Here is an 18,741-nt window from a genome sequence, read left to right as displayed (position 1 = left end):
TGCAATACATGTTAAAGCTGGCCAACTGCATTCAAGTAATCCCTTTTATGGCCAGTCCTACTCTGCACTGCAAATGCTACGGTGGACACAATGCCAACATGGAGCAAACAGACATAACGTGGGAAGAGCTACTCTAAGCTGTATCTAAACTATATCTTGTTTCTGATGATACACTCACACAGCAGATCATGTACAAATAGACCCCTATAACGTTAGAGTCAGCCAAACAGCTAGACTACAGTTAGTGGTCAGGAAATATAGGGTCATTTTTTTGTGACTTTATTGACCCCAATAACCTTGTCCTAAACACTTACGTACTAGAAGGTATTGAGTTGAGGTTATCATGGATTTTCATGGTACCGTACAAAGGTTAAGCCACACGGTGTACGTATAAAAATATAATTTATTACAAAAATTATTCACCTAAAAAAGACATACATATAAAGAAAAACAAAATCATATGTGTCATTTGACATTGTGGGTGTCTTCCAAATGACACATACAATTTTGTTTTTATTTATATGTATGTCTTTTTTAGGTGAATCATTTTTGGAATAAATTCTATTTTTATACCTACGCTGTGTGTGTTAAGACTTTGTACGGTACCATGAAAATCCATGATAGCCTCAACCCAATACCTTTTATTCAGATATATTAGGGGTACCATTTATCAAAATGTGTTTTTTATCTGGCACATTTTTTCATATATTTACTTACTAAATGTGTAAGACCATGTTTCATTTTTAGCATTCAAAAGAGCGTATGGGCCAGTGCTACCTACAATTAGTATAATGTTATTCACATACAGTAGATATCGGCATTTGGTTAATCATAAACAGGCCTTTAACTAAAGGCTTTACAATCTTTAATACTTTTGCATAAATTTAACAAATTTATCTTTATTTTAGGAGTATTTAGAAAATGTAAAATCTACAGTATGAATTGGTTTACTCATTCATTCAATCTTACCACTTATGAGAAAACAAGCAAGTCCCCCAATCATAATATTGCTATCCACTGTACTCTTCAAAGCTGGCATTTGTCTACAAGCTCAAGAATTTCCAGTGCAGGGATTCAGGGCTGATTCACACCAGATGCAATCCAGTGCAATTTTATTCTGCATCAAAAATTTATGAACAGTGTTTAACATGGATTCCAATGGCCCTTGTTGACACCAGTGCAGAGTTCCAGTGCAGTCAATAAAAGTAGAACATGTTACATTTTTTCTGTATGGAGCTCATCTGGAACAAAGCAAAATGCATCAAAAATGTACCGGAATGCACATGTCCTCAATTGTCCCCAATTGAGATAAAGGAAAAAAAACTGCACTATAAAGCATTAAAAATGCATCAAAAATGCACCAGAATGTATCAAAAATGCAGAAACCCATCTGGACCACAGAAATTGTGGTGTGAATCGGCACTCAGAAAACTGCTGCCACACATCACCTTTCCATAACTTTTTCGAGACCACAGCCCTTGTCCAGCTGCTATATACTTAAACCACGCAAAGGAAAACGGTCCGATCAAGCCTTATGAGCAAGAACAGATGTGCTAAACACATCAAGGTAACCTGTGATGCCTTCTGTAAGCATTGATTTTGATCTTCTAACAAAAATGTTATGGTTTCTGAGATCCTGCTGGATTAGCATAGCACATTCCAAGTATATGGCAACCTCCTGTGCAGACCGAAGATGCTTAGGCTCCGTTCTCATATATGTGAACTGGATGCGTTTTGAAGTGCATCCAATTCGCATGACATGTGAAATAACACTAATTTCCATTGAAGCTGTTCACATATACAGTATGCAGTATGAATTTAAAGAGTTCTGTGCGTTTTCTGAGCACTGCGTGCAGTTTAGGTGCGAATTACAGGCTCATTGAGTTCCATGGGAACGCTTCTAAATCGCACATGTGTTCAATTGTGTTCAGGATTCAGCTCAGGGTTCAGTTCAGGATTTCAGCACGGATCGCTCTCCTACTACAGAAGTTGACATCCTTTATCTACTATTGTGTATTGGCCAGCACTAAAAATGCAGCTGTGACAAAAATCCGGTCCTGAGCCTTGCAAATTCGCATCAAAACTGCATAAAAAAACACACCTGAACCGCTGAAAAAATGTTTTTTTTTTTTATTTGCAGTGAAAACCGAAATACAATTCACACTGGACATGTGTGAACCCAGCCTCATACATATGAAATAATAGTAATATTAAGTAAACAACATAAACATAGAGATAAAAATGTATGATACCTACCACACAAGATGCTTCATACTGCTTGCCAAGCTTGGGTCTCAAAAATGCACTGCAACAACAAAAATGATTGGTTCATATACACTTTAGACATTTGAACATATTGTTTAATAGCCACAAAGGATATACAGTGGGTACGGAAAGTATTCAGACCCCCTTAAATTTTTCACTCTTTGTTATATTGCAGCCATTTGCTAAAATCATTTAAGTTCATTCTTCTTCCTCATGAATGTACACATAACACCCCATACTGACAGAAAAACACAGAATTGTTGACATTGTTGCAGATTTATTAAAAAAGAAAAACTGAAATATCACATGGTCCTAAGTATTCAGACCCTTTGCTGTGACACTCATATATTTAACTCAGGTGCTTTCCATTTCTTCTGATCATCCTTGAGATGGTTCTACACCTTCATTTGAGTCCAGCTGTGTTTCATTATACTGATTGGACTTGATTAGGAAAGCCACACACCTGTCTATATAAGACCTTCCAGATCACAATGCATGTCAGCGCAAATGAGAATCATGAGGTCAAAGGAACTGCCTGAAGAGCTCAGAGACAGAATTGTGGCAAGGCACAGATCTGGCCAAGGTTACAAAAAGATTTCTGCTGCACTTAAGGTTCCTAAGAGCACAGTGACCTCCATAATCCTCAAATGGAAGACGTTTGGGATGACCAGAACCCTTCCTAGAGCTGGCTGTCCGGCCAAACTGAGCTATTGGGGGAGAAGAGCCTTGGTGAGAGAGGTAAAGAAGAACCCAAAGATCACTGTGGCTGAGCTCCAGAGATGCAGTCAGGAGATGGGAGAAAGTTGTAGAAAGTCAACCATCACTGCAGCCCTCCACCAGTCGGGGCTTTATGGCAGAGTGGCCCGACGGAAGCCTCTCCTCAGTGTAAGACACATGAAAGCCCGCATGGAGTTTGCTAAAAAACACCTGAAGGACTGCAAGATGGTGAGAAATAAGATTCTCTGGTGTGATGAGACCAAAATAGAACTTTTTGGCCTTAATTCTAAGCGGTATGTGTGGAGAAAACCAGGCACTGCGCATCACCTGTCCAATACAGTCCCAACAGTGAAGCATGGTGGCGGCAGCATCATGCTGTGGGGGTGTTTTTCGGCTGCAGGGACAGGACGACTGGTTGCAATCGAGGGAAAGATGAATGCGGCCAAGTACAGGGATATCCTGGACAAAAACCTTCTCCAGAGTGCTCTGGACCTCAGACTGGGCCGAAGGTTTACCTTCCAACAAGACAATGACCCTAAGCACACAGCTAAAATAACGAAGGAGTGGCTTCACAACAACTCTGTGACTGTTCTTGAATGGCCCAGCCAGAGCCCTGACTTAAACCCAATTGAGCATCTCTGGAGAGACCTAAAAATGGCTGTCCACCAACGTTTACCATCCAACCTGACAGAACTGGAGAGGATCTGCAAGGAGGAATTGCAGAGGATCCCCAAATCCAGGTGTGAAAGACTTGTTGCATCTTTCCCAAAAAGACTCCTGGCTGTATTAGATCAAAAGGGGGCTTCTACTAAATACTGAGCAAAGGGTCTGAATACTTAGGACCATGTGATATTTCAGTTTTTCTTTTTTAATAAATCTGCAACAATATCAACAATTCTATGTTTTTCTGTCAGTATGGGGTGCTATGTGTACATTCATGAGGAAGAAGAATGAACTTAAATGTTTTTAGCAAATGGCTGCAATATAACAAAGAGTGAAAAATTTAAAGGGGTCTGAATACTTTCCGTACCCACTGTACATTCTCATGTACTGTATTCCGAATCCAAACACACTTGTAAACCTAGTGGTGACATCACCACTGTACTGCACATAGCCTGTACAGAGAGCAGAGCTGTGGGAAGGACCCAATAGGTCCTCCCACTACAGGTTGCCTGCAGAAAAGTACAGGAGGAGGTGGATACCAGACCAGTCACACTATACAAAGAGAGACAGCAGCAGTGACCGGTCTTTATTACAGGAAGCTTCTGCACAAACACAACGTTTCATACTGGATTACTGCACAGATCTGGAGAAAATATACAAAGAAGAGCAAGAATAGACATGGCACTTTAGACATTAATTGCAGTCTAATTCAGTTTAACTGCAGTAAATTAGATAAAGGCAGGGTTAAAAAAATATATACATGACATGTTTTGTCTGCCAAAGGTTTTTAAAGACTATGCAGCCAACATTATGTTTTAGGCTCCTTGCCAGACCGTACAGGTTGGCAACCTCACTCTACTGCTTAAAAGCAGTATAAACTGGTCACCTCCCTTTTTCCAATGTTTAAATCATTACATGATACATTACATCATTACATGTGATCCTTTTTTGGTAGCTCCTGTGCTGCATCAAGCCTGCCTGACCCCAGTGATTCTTTGGGGTCCAATGACCCCTGGTGGTAATCCATGACCTTGGATTTGATCTGCTTTTAATGTATGATACTTATGATGTGGCTATGTGATAGATAAGTAGGTATTGTTTGATGCAATATATATATTATATAATATGATGGATGAATATAAATGTCAAGTTATTCCTAATAATTTATTCTCATTGTAGAGTTTATGTTCCGATATATTATACACCCTTGAAGAAGAAAAGAAACTACATTTCGAAACGCGTTGGATATTCACCACCACACTGCTATGTAATTGGTGATCATTTATTATGGACATAATATATTGCAATTATTATATGATGTACACTGTCACATGACCCAGCTCATTCCCAGCCTGTCTGCAGGAAAACATGATTAGGAGGAGCTTCTAGTCCTCTGCTACTGGTCACATGTTAAAAAAATAGCCTTTGGAATACAAAGTAAAAATAATTAATATCAATAAACTGTTTTAAATTGTCATACAAATATATATTTCAAATCAAATCTTTATTAATTTTGCAGTAACATGGTATTTCTGCCAGTCACAGACTTTGTCACGCTTCTCCTGTCTGTGTCTTAGAATAAGAGGGAGGTGAAGTCTCCATTAATCTACATGTAAAATCCCACCTCTATTGTGTTAAACTAGTTAGTGGGCATGGAGGAGGAGGGAGTGGTCTGTCATTTACCATTGTGTATTGTGACTCTATAGTCACATGGGCTGCTTGGATGTGATAGGGAGGAAATACTCAGCATTGAAACACACTGAAAACTGAGCATGTGCTGAGTTCCCACCACAGCTGCAAAATCCCCAGCTGAATTGGGGACATGAACACAAGGGGGAGATAGGGAGCAGCAGGATCAACCAGGTTTTTTTGCGAATACAAAAAACGAATCTCATAGTGACTGAGTATGAACAGCATGTAATACACCATTTATTGATAGTTTTTTTATGATGTGGGTTTAGTGACACTTTAACAGAATCTTGTTATGAGAGAAGCATGGAGACTGTCATTACTGAAAATGCTAATTGCTTGGCTTTATTGTTGTACCCTTTTGATCAAGTATGCCAGTAAGGACTTCTGGCTTTTCTAATCTGCATACTAATTTCAGGGAAGTTATTCAGAAAGTACTGCTTGCAGTGTGGCAACATAACAACCTGCCTGACAACTAGCATTTTAAGAAGGAGGTTAGCAATGGTATCCTCCATATTCCCTTCATGATACGTTTACTAAATCTGAAGTTTAGTCATTTTGTTTTTTTTTTGGGGGGGGGGGCATTCTCTCACAATACATCATGTTCTGTAAATGGAGAATAGGGGAGGGCGTGGCTTCCGGCGCTGAAGATGGCTGCTTAATTCTTCAGCTCCGCTCGGCCACCCGGGACATCCTCCGACTACAGCCTCCACAGCGGGCGCCAAACGCCGCAACTTTTCCCTATCGACTCCGGGAACGATGAGGAACAAGAAGGGATCGTCTCAGTCGCGCAAGCTGGACGGATTTCTTATATCCAGCTCGGCTAGACTCCGGCAAGATGGCGCCGGCCGGCCCCCGCAGCAAGCACCCGGCCGAGGAGGGAGTCAGGGCGGCGGAGCACAGCCATACAGGCAAGTGGCCAACCCGGACAGTGGCAACTCATCCGGGGCATCCTCTCCCCCTTCTCCCTCCTCAAGGAGTCCGGCCAAGCAGCGTCCCCGCTGGGGCTCTCCCCCCCCCGATCCCGATCAGCCATGCGGGATGGATCAATCTGCACCTTCCTCTGGGGAGCCTGGGGGATCGAGCACAATGTCTGCGGATCCTTTTGCCGCCTTCCCAGTGGGTGATCACCCGATTTCTGGCACTCTGCTTAAAGGAATGCTACATTCCCTCTGGTCATCTCTTCATACGGATTTAATGCAAGGCCTTAACCGAACAAGACATGATGTGCAGCAGCTGGAGGTGAGGATGGATACTGCTGAGGCCTCCATGTCTAAATGCTCTTTGTCTCTCAATACCCTCATTTCAGCTCATAATGACCACACGGAGGATATAGATTGGATAAAAGACAAGCTTGCAGACCTGGAGGACAGGTCTCGGAGGAACAATTTAAAGTTAAGGGGGATCCCCGAATCTGTGCAGCCCCAACATCTGCGTAAAATGGCTACTGATCTCTTTTCTGCACTGGTTCCTACTCTAACCGCGGCAGAATTGGAGATAGATAGAATCCACAGGATTCCTAAGCCTCACTTCATTGCACAAGACCTGCCTCGGGATGTGCTCCTCCGTGTGCATTTTTTTCAGACAAAGGACAAAATCCTTCTGGCCTCTAGACAACTTCAGGCTCTCCCTGGGGATTTCCCGCAGGCCCAGATACTGCCAGACTTATCCAGGCACACGCTCCAGAAGCGAAGGAACCTCGCCACCATAACAAAAGCCCTGAGGAACCACCAAATCGTGCACAAATGGAAACATCCGGCTCAATTGTCTATTACCCATCTGGGCAACACTGTTACGATCGCTTCCCTGGAGGAAGGTATGGCCCTTTTGCATCGCTGGGGCATCATTCCAGATCCGCCAGCCGCTCAGTCGCGGTCTTCCAGATCTCCCTCGCCGCAGACCCTCCCAGAAGATTGGCAAGTGGCTTCCCGCAAGCGGTCCAGCTCTAAACACTTCTCACCCGGAGGTGAACGCAGCACGACGCCTGTTCAACGTTAGTCCCTGGCCTAGGTAATGTTGACCTACTGGCCCCTCTCTTTTGGTTGCAGGTTTTACCTGCCCCTAGACTCTTTTTTACTGTTTACCAGACCTACCCTGCCTCCCTGCCTTTCCTCCCTTCCTCCTCGTTTTGCTCCAGTCGGACTTTTGGACCTTTTGTTACTGAACGAACTGCACCTCCCTTGGCCCCCGACCAGACCATCCGCTCCGTCTCTCCGATGATTCCATGACCATCAAATTTTTGTCGTTAAATGTGAACGGTTTGAACCATCCAGTTAAGCGGTTCTCCCTGTGGACCGAGTTATGCAATAGTGGTGCTGATGTGGTATGCATCCAAGAGACCCACTTCAAGCTTCACCATCAGCCCAAGTTCTCCCACAGGAATTTTCCTACTTTGTTTTTCGCCAACGCCTCGGAGAAGAAGCGTGGAGTACTGATAGCTCTGAGAGACTCGATTGCCTTCTCGATGCATAAGCTGATTCAAGATCCTGACGGCAGATACCTTATCCTGCAGGGTGACTTTAACGCAATGCCATTAACCCTGGTGGCTGTCTATGCTCCCAACACTCATCAACAACGCTTCCTCTCTAGGTTGCTGAAAAAGGTTTCCGGTGACATTTACGGTAATCTGGTGATCTGTGGTGATATGAACTCAGTGGTCGACCCGGGGCTTGACACCTCGGTGCCCGCCCGGGGCCGACAACTCTCCTTGGGCTCTCTTTTAGCCTCGGAACAACTATTTGATGTTTGGCGCTGCCAACATGGTTCGGAAAGGGACTACTCGTTTTATTCCTCAAGACACAACTCCTATTCACGTATTGATATGTTCTGGGCTGACCTCCCTATCCTGGGTAGAGTCTCCTCCTCGGCTATCAAAAACATCACGTGGTCTGACCACGCGGCTGTTGAGATGGTCCTGGAGGAGTCTGGACCCAGGGAACGGACGTCGGTATGGCGTTGCGATGTCAAGGTACTCCAGGATCCAGTTGCTGGTAAGCTGATTAGAGACCAGCTTTCTGAATATTTTAATCTCAATGCTCCCTCCGTGTCGGACTCTTGGGTGCTCTGGGGAGCGCACAAGGCGGTCATCCGCGGTGTGTGCATTCAACAATCTGCCAGAATGCGTAGGGCTTATATTCGCAAACTCACGGCTCTCCTAACCGAGATACGCGATCTTGAGACTACACACAAATCCACTCCCACACAAGCCATTGCCTCGCAGCTCTCCAGAGTGAGAGACTCTCTGAAGTCCCACCTCATGGAACGCTACGACCGCCAATTGAGAGTGCTCAAACTCAAATATTACGCGCAGGCGAATAGGGCAGGCAGGTTTCTGGCAGCAAGGATCAAACAACGCAGGGTATCCACACGCATCTCCCACCTTTCCCAGCGCACTACTGGATCCAGACTAACCCATCCCCGGGATATAGCGAATGAATTCGCGAACTTCTATGGGTCCCTATACAATCTGGCCCTAGACCCAAACACTACCCAACCGACAACAACCCTCATTCGTCAGTTCCTAGACAAACTACAATTACCGTCCCTGACTGTGGATCAGCTGCAATCCTTATCATCCCCATTCACCCTGACTGAAGTATCCAAAGCCATAAAACTGCTCCCCACTGGGAAATCACCGGGTCCAGATGGCCTTGGTAATGAATATTACAAAATTCACGTCGATACCTTGGGCCCCCATCTAGTTGAGGTATTCAATCTGGCGATCCACAGGGCTGAATTCCCAAGAGAGATGTTGAGTGCCTACATCACCACCATCCCCAAACCCGGCAAAGATGCCAGTCTCCCAGCAAACTATCGTCCCATTTCTTTATTGAACAGCGACCTCAAGATTTATGCCAAAATCTTGGCGTCCAGACTTCAGCCCCTCCTCCCCCAGCTGGTGGGGAATGACCAAATGGGCTTTATGCCGGGCAGGCAGACGTCTGATGCCACCCGGCGAATCATAAATTTAGTCCACCTTGCGGAGTCGTCTAAAACGCCTTCTCTGCTCCTCACCTTGGATGCAGAGAAGGCGTTTGATAGGGTGAACTGGTTGTTCATGCGACTCACACTGGAAAAGTTTGGCTTCTCGGGTGGTATACTCTCTGCGATTCTTGCCCTTTACTCATGTCCCTCAGCTCAGGTCCTCACTGCTGGCACAACCTCGATTCCGTTTAATATAACTAATGGCACCCGCCAGGGCTGTCCCCTCTCACCTACGATCTTCAATTTGATGATCGAACCCCTGGCGGAGGCCATTAGATCGGATACTGATGTGATGGGATTTCAGCTGGGTTCCATCTCCCATACGGTTAATTTGTTCGCGGACGACGTCGTGCTCGCTCTCACCAATCCAAACCAGTCTCTCCCGGCCGTTCATAGAATTCTCTCAGAATTTAGCTCAATATCCTACCATAAGGTGAACACGTCCAAGTCTTTAGTACTGAACATGGGTGTCAGCAAGCGAGATGCTGACCGCCTTCAGAGGGACTTTCCCTACCCCTGGACCGAAGTCTCCATCCCTTATTTAGGAATCCATATCACCCCCTCCACCAAACGCCTACTTCCTGCTAATATCGACGCCTTATTGAAAAAAACTTCTAGAGAAATGTCGGTAATATCCAAAACAGAACTCTCCTGGGGTGGCCGGATGGCCGCCTACAAAATGTCAATCCTGCCCCAAATATTATATATATTTAGAGCGCTCCCCCTCACCTTTCCCAAAAAACATCTGGATGCACTCTCTAGGGCTATGCGTGGCTTCGTATGGGGTGGTAAGAGAGCCCGTGTGGCTACCTCTACCTTAACCCTTCCCAAATCCCTGGGCGGCGCTAAACTCCCTGACTTGGCCCTTTATCTATGGTCCACTAGATTGGTTCAGATCCAAACTTGGTTCTCTAACTCCCACGCCCTTCCATGGGTCCACCTTGAAAGCCATCTCACTCCCACTAGGGACCTCCGTCTGTTTCTCCTCGGCGACTTATGGATCCCTTGGTCCTTAGCTCAGCTGCCACCCACGTCGCAGTCTTCGCTTTTGGCGTGGCGCAAACTTGCTCTCTCCGGCGAGAGGCAGGCGGATAGTCACCCACAGGCTTCTTTGTCGCTCCCTATCTCCATCCTGGCTGCCCACCTTCCCTCCCTGCAACTGACCCAACTAGTCAATCTAGGTATGACCTCTCTCTCTCACTTTTATCTACATGGCGCACTACGCTCTCCAGCCTCATTGGTAAGGGATTTCAATGTCCCTCCCACGCTAATCTTCACAATTCATCGTATATACAGCTTCCTAGTCAAACACCCTCCAACGACGGCCCGTGTCCCCGCCAAATCCTGGGAGTACTATCATGTGGAACCTAGTCCGCCCAAAGGTATCTCCCTCTTTTATGAGAACCTACTCCGTTCTGCAGACAACCCTAAGTCTATGTCTATGTTAAGGTGGGAGAAAGATTTAGCGACCACTTTTACTACAACTCAATGGTCCAGAGCTTTGTTGTCCACATATCGGTACTCGCATTGTACTTCACATTGGGAATTAATGCTCAAGATCGTAAATCGGTGGTATTATACCCCATTTCGGCTCTCGAAGTTGTTCCCCTCCACTTCAGCGCACTGTTGGCGGGAGTGTGGGGGAACGGGTACACTGGTACATATCCTCTGGGAGTGTCCTTCACTCACTAGTTATTGGAAGAAAGTATTTTGTAGTATTGCGGACTGCACGGGTATCCTTAGTCCCCCCAGAAAGGAGCTGTTGAACCTGGGCATCGACGGCTACCCATTGCTCTTCCGACAAATGGTGGTGCATATCCTGTTAGCGGCAAGAACGCTCATCCTACGTAGGTGGAAATCGCTGGAGATTCCGGGTTTTTCTGACCTGGTCTCACTAGTGAACGCTAATTACCGCTTGGAAAAAGCCCTGGCAACCAATGATATATCCCTGCAAAAATTTACCGAATCATGGCGTTATTGGAAATATCACCAAACGTGACCCTGACGCTTGGTAGTCTGGTGGGATTCGGCCTCTTCCCTGGCAAGTATGTTCCCACTGGGATGTCGGGGGAGGGGCGACTGAAGCCCTCCGGGCCGGCCCGGCCTCATTGTCCTTTTTTTCTCACATCCCTGTTTTAGGCCCTTCACAAGTCAGCTGGGTCTTGGAGTACATCCTAGTTTGTTTTGGGATATGATCTAGGGCTGAATGACGTGCATTATTTTCATGACTTGTTTTCTTTTTCTCTATTCTAGATTTTTTTTTTTTTTTTTTGGGTTCATACGAGACAGTATCCATGTCTGTTTGATTTCCGCTGTTCACCTGTTGACCATTAACTGGTTGTGGCATATGACCTTCCTCGTTGCATATTTGTTTCATGCCTGTTATTAGACTTTACTGATATTTTGTTAGGTCCAATCTGGAACAATGCTCCCCCCCCTCCCCCCCCTTTTTTCCTTCTTTCTTCCCTTCCCTCCTGCTTTCCCCCCCCCCCCCACATCGTTGCCTTCTAGAGTTATGTTCTACGTGTCCTGTTAACTATGCTCATGCATCTTGAATGTTTGTATACCTTTTCTTCATGTGAAAAATCAATAAAAATTATTGTTTATATAAATGGAGAATAGGATCTCCACCTCCTATTCACAAAATGCATGGCATTGTGGGAGAATAGTAGCATAAGGTCTCTGAATGGAGGAGCAGGCAGAAGGGGGCGGGCAAGCAGCACAACCCTTCACGCTAGCAGTGGCTGCTGTTAACCCATACTGTACCAGAAGATAACCACTCCTGGTAATGTCTGGCAGCTATGAAATTTACATTTAAGGCACATTCACATCATTTTTTCTGCATCAAAAATGCATGGAAGGTAGGTTACATGTATATGGGTTCCAATGGCATAATTCACACCAGTGAAGTGTGTTCCAGTGTGTTCAAGTACAACATGCTGCTTTTTTCCTGCACAGAGCTGTACTGGAACATGGTATAAGGCATAAAAATTCATCAAAAACCAGACCCTAGTACAGTGGGAGGGGGGAAACAGGAAAAAAGAAGAAAAAAAGCATTTAGAATACATCCAGAAATGCATAAAAAAATGCACCAGAATGCTTTAAAAACCTGTTAAAAATGCGCATGCAGAAGTGCATTCAGAATAGACCCGGAAGACATTTTTGTGATGTGAATGGGCACTCAGGAAGTATTTTCATAAGAAGCAACAGCTGCGGAAAATGGGATACACACCATTACCTGCAACTAATGTGGTTGGTGCTGTATCCCAAAAATGACTAAACTTCAGCTTTAAAATGGACCTAGTATATAAGAAGTCAATATTTACAAACACATAAATGATATCTTCTCCAGTAACCATATAGAAATAAACAGCCTAATGTAATTTCTGTGCATCCTCCTGCCTAACACTACAGAAAAAACAAAGGCTGCAGAGTAAAATTGAAGGAACGCGTCATAAGAAAAATTCCCTTCCCTTCCCTTGCAAAGTGAACAGTCTATTTGCCTTTAGTAAATCAACCCCATTATACCTAATTGTGATCGATATTCATTGCTCTGTCACACAATGGTTCTGATTTACTGAATGCAAATAAGCTGTTCACTTTGCAAGGGAATTTCCCTTAGCTTTGTAAATGTGGGGAAAATCCAGTTTGCATAAAAATACTCAATCACATGCAGGGAGCATATTAAAAAAAAAATATTTTTGCTTGCACATCCTGATCATGTCAGCTAACCAAGCTTTACTGAATTCCCTTGCAAAGTGGACAGCTATTTGCTTTTAGTAAATAAAAGCCAATGTATCCTTATCTTGCTGGGCTTGGTCATCATTAAGAATTTCAATACTAATGAGGATGGAGATGCACTGGCCATGCTCTCGGTGACAGCCTGCCCTATCCTTTGCTCTAGGCAAGCTATCATCTGTCATATGGCCATGGCTGATCCTCCTCTATAAAACACTCCAATTTCTGTTTCATTCCCTTTACCACTTGTTGGGTATTTTCTCCAGTACATGAAAGCTGTGGCGGCTGCTGGAACTGAACCGTGCTATTGCTCTGCCACACTCATGAAATATACATGAATCACGCTTTTCATCTGTGCTGCACTATTCCTTCTTCCTGCTTGTCTGTCTAGTTGTAGCAAGTGACAGGTCACCCTGATCATCATCAGAAGCCATTTGTTGTCACCATATAGTTATCCAATCTCTGCATCTATATAGTCTCTGCTATAACATGAAACTATACAATGCATTATACAGTGTTATATACATGTACCTATCTATATTCCCTGGGCAAGTCTGCCAGAAAACCAATTAATTGATGTGCTGGAAGTAATTAATACTGTGATGTAACAAGAGAAAAAAATAATGAGGACATCTGGTCCTCATCATAAAAAAATTATAAAATAAATATATTGTGTGTATAGGTTTTAATGGCTGGAGGGAAAGCTCAGTGACACAGAAATGGAAAATATATGAAGGACCCTTGATAGGGGAGGCAATATATATATATATATATATATATATATATATATATATATATATATATATATATATATAGAAAGAGAGAGAGAGAGAGAGAGGGGGGGGAGATGGAGAGGGAGAGGGAGAGGGAGAGAGTGGGGGGGGAGGAAAAGAAAGAAAGGATGAATGGGAGAGGAAGAAGAAGGGAGAGAGAGAGAGAGACAGGGAAAGGGAGAGAGAGGGAGAAGGGGAGGGGAGAAAGAGGGAGAGAGAGAGACGGAAAGGGAAAGGGAGAGGGGGAGGGAGAGGAAGGGAGAGAGACAAAGCGGGGGGAGGAGAGAAAGCTAGAAGAAGGGAGAGGGAGAAAGAGAGAGGGAGAGGGAAAAGAAAAGAGAGGGAGGGGAGAGAGAAAAGGAGAGGGAGGGAGAAAAGGGGAGAGGAGAGGAGGAGGGAGAGAGAAAAGGAGAGAGAGGGAGAACGGAGAGAGGAGAGGAGGAGGGAGAGAGAAAAGGAGCGAGAGGGAGAGAGGGGGAGAGGGAAAGGGAGGGAGTCGGAGAGAGGGAGAGGGGGGGAGGTAGAGAGAGTGGGGGGAAAGAGAGAGAAGACAAGAGAGAGAGAGGGGGCAAGATAGGGAGAGGGAGCGGGAAAGGGAGAGAGCGGGGAAGAGAGAGCGAGAGGGGAGAGAGAGAGTGGGGGGAAAGAGAGAGGGAGAGGAAAAGGGAGTGAGAGAGACACAGAGAGAGAGAGAGAGGAAAAGAGGGGGATAGGGAGGGAGGGAGAGAAACAGAGAGGGAGAGAGATAGGGAGGGAGAGAGAGGGGGAGAGAGAGGGGGAGAGAGAGTGGGGGGAAAGACAAGGAGAGGGTGAGAGAGGGAGAGGGAAAAAGAGAGAGAAAGAGAGAGAGAGAGAGAGAAAGGGAGGGGGAGAGGGGGAGAGGGAGGGAGAGAAAGAGAGAGGAAGAGAGGGGAAGGGAGAGAGAGAAAAAGAGAGGAGGAGAGGGGGGGGGGGGAGAGATCATTGGATGATATGGAAACAACAGTTATGATATGATATGAAATCTGACAATATTCCGGTATATATATATATATATATATATATATATATAATTCATATATATATATATATATATATATATAAATAATTCATATATATATATATATATATATATATATATATATATATATATATATATATATATATATATATATATATATATATATATATGAATTAGACACTCATATATCAGTTAGAGATGGTGATGGTGGTCAGTACGGATCAATGTGGATGATATGGAAATCATGACATCTCTATGAAATGATACAATCATTCAGGAGGATAATATTTTTATAATTTCTATAAACAATCATGTATGACTTAGAGATGGTGATTGTAATGAGTAGGATGATCTGGAAATAGTGACATCTCTATGAGATGAGACAAGGGGGCTACTATACATATATATGTATATATACTGCAGTGCTTGAACGATCATGTAGGACTCAGAGATGGAGAGTGTAATGAGTAGGATGAGTGTGGATGATCTGGAAATAAGGACATCTCTATGAGATGTGACGATCCTGTGTGATTGAATGAGAAGCTGTCATGTACCTAGTCTGCCTCCACAGGAAGATCTGGATGGGCAATGGGATTCCGCGGAGTCTCTCCTGTTCCTGGCCCTCCGAACTCTTCCTCTTCACCATGATGGCAGCCTTTCCTCCAGCCTCGTCTCCCCGCCGCGGCTCTCCGCTGCCAGTCTACTGCTTGGAAAGATGTCCGCTCCTGAGATTTCTGCTTTCAGCACCTCCCCTTGTGGACAGCGCCCTGTCTCTAGCGGCGAGTAGGAACAGTGCACCCTGATTCCGGTGATCGCTGCCTGCACTTCATACAACTGCCCCCTTCAATGAATGATACAATAATTAATGTATTTGGCTTTGTATTCAGACTTTATTATGATTTTTCCTTGAATTACTAGAATAAATAATTGACAGACGTGGAAATTTAGCTTAACAGTTGAATTTTATTCATCTATTGTTCTAGCTTAGCATTGGGATAGCAATGGAATACCTGTTAATCACTTTGAGAAATCAAACTTTTGATTTATTTGAGGAATCTGACATTCAGCCCCAGTCTTCATTAACACAAATCCGTAAAAATGTTACTGTTTACTGTTAGTGTTTTGGTAAAATACTTGCGTATAGATGCGTTTAAACGCATGAAGACATGTATGCATACAAGATGATAATTTTGTTTTTCCCTTTGGTTAGACTAAAGCCTAGTACACATGAACAGAAAATCGGATGAAAAATATTGCTTTTGAAGCAATCGTACAATAATCTGATCATTGATACACAGCTACAGAGCTACAGAACCAATCACAACAGTTCATTTGAAATGATCTGAAGGGACAAACATGAAAACTTTTTTTGTATAATGCCAGATCCTACGATTTTCATTTAATCAGTGCAGTTTTCATCCATAAAAATCAGAAGAGCAAGACTACACATGCTCAGAAATGAATGAATATATTACAATATAATTCAACACATTACATCACTTCCAAATTTTTATTCTGTTCGGTTCAGAACTTTAGTAGCATCTTCATTTTGGATATATGAATAGCATGCAAAAAAAAAAAAAAACTGGATGATCATTTGCCCAATATTCTCATGTGTACGAGGATTACATTTACGCGCCAACAAACACGCCTACATGCGTTTATACGAGTAAGCGTGTAAAGCACATGCTCTTAGAAGCACATTTTGGGATTCTGTGTTATAGATTTGAATGCGGTGCATGTTCACGCACCTGTGTAAATGGCTTAATTGAAAACAATTCAGATCCAGTGTTCAGATCCGTAAAAAAACCCCTTGTATATGCCTTTTTTTTTTTTTTTTTAATGACAGTGTGAATAAAGTCGAAATCTGCCTTCCCTGTTTCCTCCCTCTTACCTCATCAGCTTGCTAATACATTAAAAAAAAAAATCACTGTCATCACTGGGTCACTGTGCTTCTCTATGCAAGACAGGCATACAGTGGCATGCAGAGGTGTTTCTGGGGTCAGAGCCTTGATTGATGTCTCTAAGGGCTGATTCACACAGGAATGTACACAACAAAATACACATGTTCCTTTGCAATTCCAGTGCATTTCCCTACGTTTTAACAGCCCATTAATTTAAATGGGCTATACAATGCAATGAAATCAAGCACTACTTTTTGAAAATGCACAAAAGCCAACCGTATGGTACTGCAGTTACACCTGGCCTGTGGGAACAGACTGATAATTGTGCCATCAATCTCAACAGAGTCAGGTGAAGGGGCACATGGGAAATGAAATAATATGAGCTCATTTTTGAAAAAATTGAGTTTGAGGAAGTGGTGTGACATTCATGTTCAAATGTCTGTTAGTAAAATACTAATGTGTAAGGAGACTGATAGGGTGAGCTGAGAGGTAAAAAGATAGATTTGGGTGTCATCAGCATTGACTGACATCAACATATGGAGAACAGAGATGGGCCAAACGATGCCCTGTTCTGTTTGCGGCAGAACCTTCGAACATCGCAAAAGTTCGGAACAGAATAACAAACCCAATTGAAGTTTATGGGACCCATATATATATAAAGTGATTTACTGATGCTTCAAGTGAAACTATAAAAATGAGAAATAACAACAAAAATGAAAAATTCCTTTAAATATAGTGCCTGGGCCCCCCCCCTTAGTCTGCCTGTAAAGTGGCACATCTGTACCATGTATAGAACCTGCTGCAGCAATAATGACATTTATAAAGCCAAAAAAAATAAAATTTTCCATGCAAACTTTTCTTATTTTGTAAAGACCGGTTTGGGGAGCCAGTCTATATGATAAGGCCACACTTTAGTGCACTCAGAACAAGATTAGAGATTTTTTGGATAAATTCTAATATCTTGGCAGACTTTGGATTGAAGTAACAGGTGTAGAAAAAGTGGACTTTGGGTGTTGGTGGTGCTTTTACACAGTAACCCTATAGAGGTACTCTTGATGAAAGCAAGAATTGGCCTTGCTGTCAAAAATTAAAATGATATGCACCTGTCAAACAGGTGCGGAAAAATTGGTCTTTGGGGTCGGTGGTTCCTTCACACCGTAACCCTATAGAGGCATTCTTGATGAATCCAAGAATTTGCCTTGCTGTCAAAAATGTAAATAATATGCACCTGTTACACAGGTGCGGAAACATTGGTCTTTGGGTGTTAACTGTGCCCATGAAACCTACACCAAAAAATTTCTTCCAGATGAAATCAACACCCACAAAGCTAGGCAGCCTAGACAGACTTTCAACTATTCGAGATCCAGAAAGCATTTAATCAGCGACATCGGCATCAGGGGCCTAATAGCTGCTGCTAATCCAGGACTGATTCATTTTGATAAATGTCAGCCCGTCCATGGAGTCTGTGGCGCTCTCTTATCTGTCACAAAACCACCGGCAGCACTGAATGCCCATTCAGGAAAGCATGCTGGATGCAGGGCAGCCCAACAGCTCAATTGCATACTGGGCAAGTTCTGGCCAGTGGTCCATTCTTATGACCCAGTAACCCAGTGAATCATCAGCTGGAAAGCTCTCCATGTCTGTTTTTGCCCCTAGGTAATCCCCCAGCATATGATGCAGATGCTGCCGATTTGAAATGCATCACTAATGCAGCCCTCTTCTGCACCAATCCTCTCTTGACCAACAGAAGCCTCAAAACCACATTTTCCACCAGATTGTAACCCACCAAAGTCAGAAAAGGCGTTACATACTGTAAACTCCTCTTTTCCCACTTCAGCCCTGAAAGGTTTTACCCCCTTAATGACCAGGCCATTTTTTGCGATTCGGCACTGCTTACTTTAACGGACAATTGCGCGGTTGTGCGACGCTGTACCCAAAATAAAATTGATGCCTTTTTTCCACAAATATAACTTTCTTTTGGTGGTATTTGAACACCTTTTACGATTTT

At 43.7% G+C, this 18,741-nt stretch overlaps 1 protein-coding gene across 35 annotated transcripts in view; it reads right to left on the bottom strand.

Annotated features, from left to right (window-relative positions):
* UNC80 (unc-80 homolog, NALCN channel complex subunit) overlaps nt 1–15,560 on the bottom strand; it is a 222,403-nt gene extending 206,843 nt beyond the window's left edge. For all 35 annotated transcript variants that reach the window (XM_082262331.1, XM_082262360.1, XM_082262361.1 and 32 more), the window contains exons 1-2: nt 15,384–15,560; nt 2,257–2,305 (exon numbers count right to left, since the gene is read on the bottom strand). In XM_082262331.1, coding sequence (XP_082118457.1) covers nt 2,257–2,305; nt 15,384–15,475 — 141 coding nt within the window. In that variant the 5' untranslated portion in view covers nt 15,476–15,560. The remainder of the gene's footprint in view (nt 1–2,256; nt 2,306–15,383) is intronic.
* Nucleotides 15,561–18,741: the final 3,181 nt, after the last annotated feature.

Source organism: Pelophylax lessonae (genome assembly GCF_965119305.1).
Source record: "Pelophylax lessonae genome assembly, chromosome: 6".
In the NCBI taxonomy this organism is placed as follows: Eukaryota; Metazoa; Chordata; class Amphibia; order Anura; family Ranidae; genus Pelophylax; species Pelophylax lessonae.
This window is presented reverse-complemented; position numbering and strand designations above follow the sequence as displayed.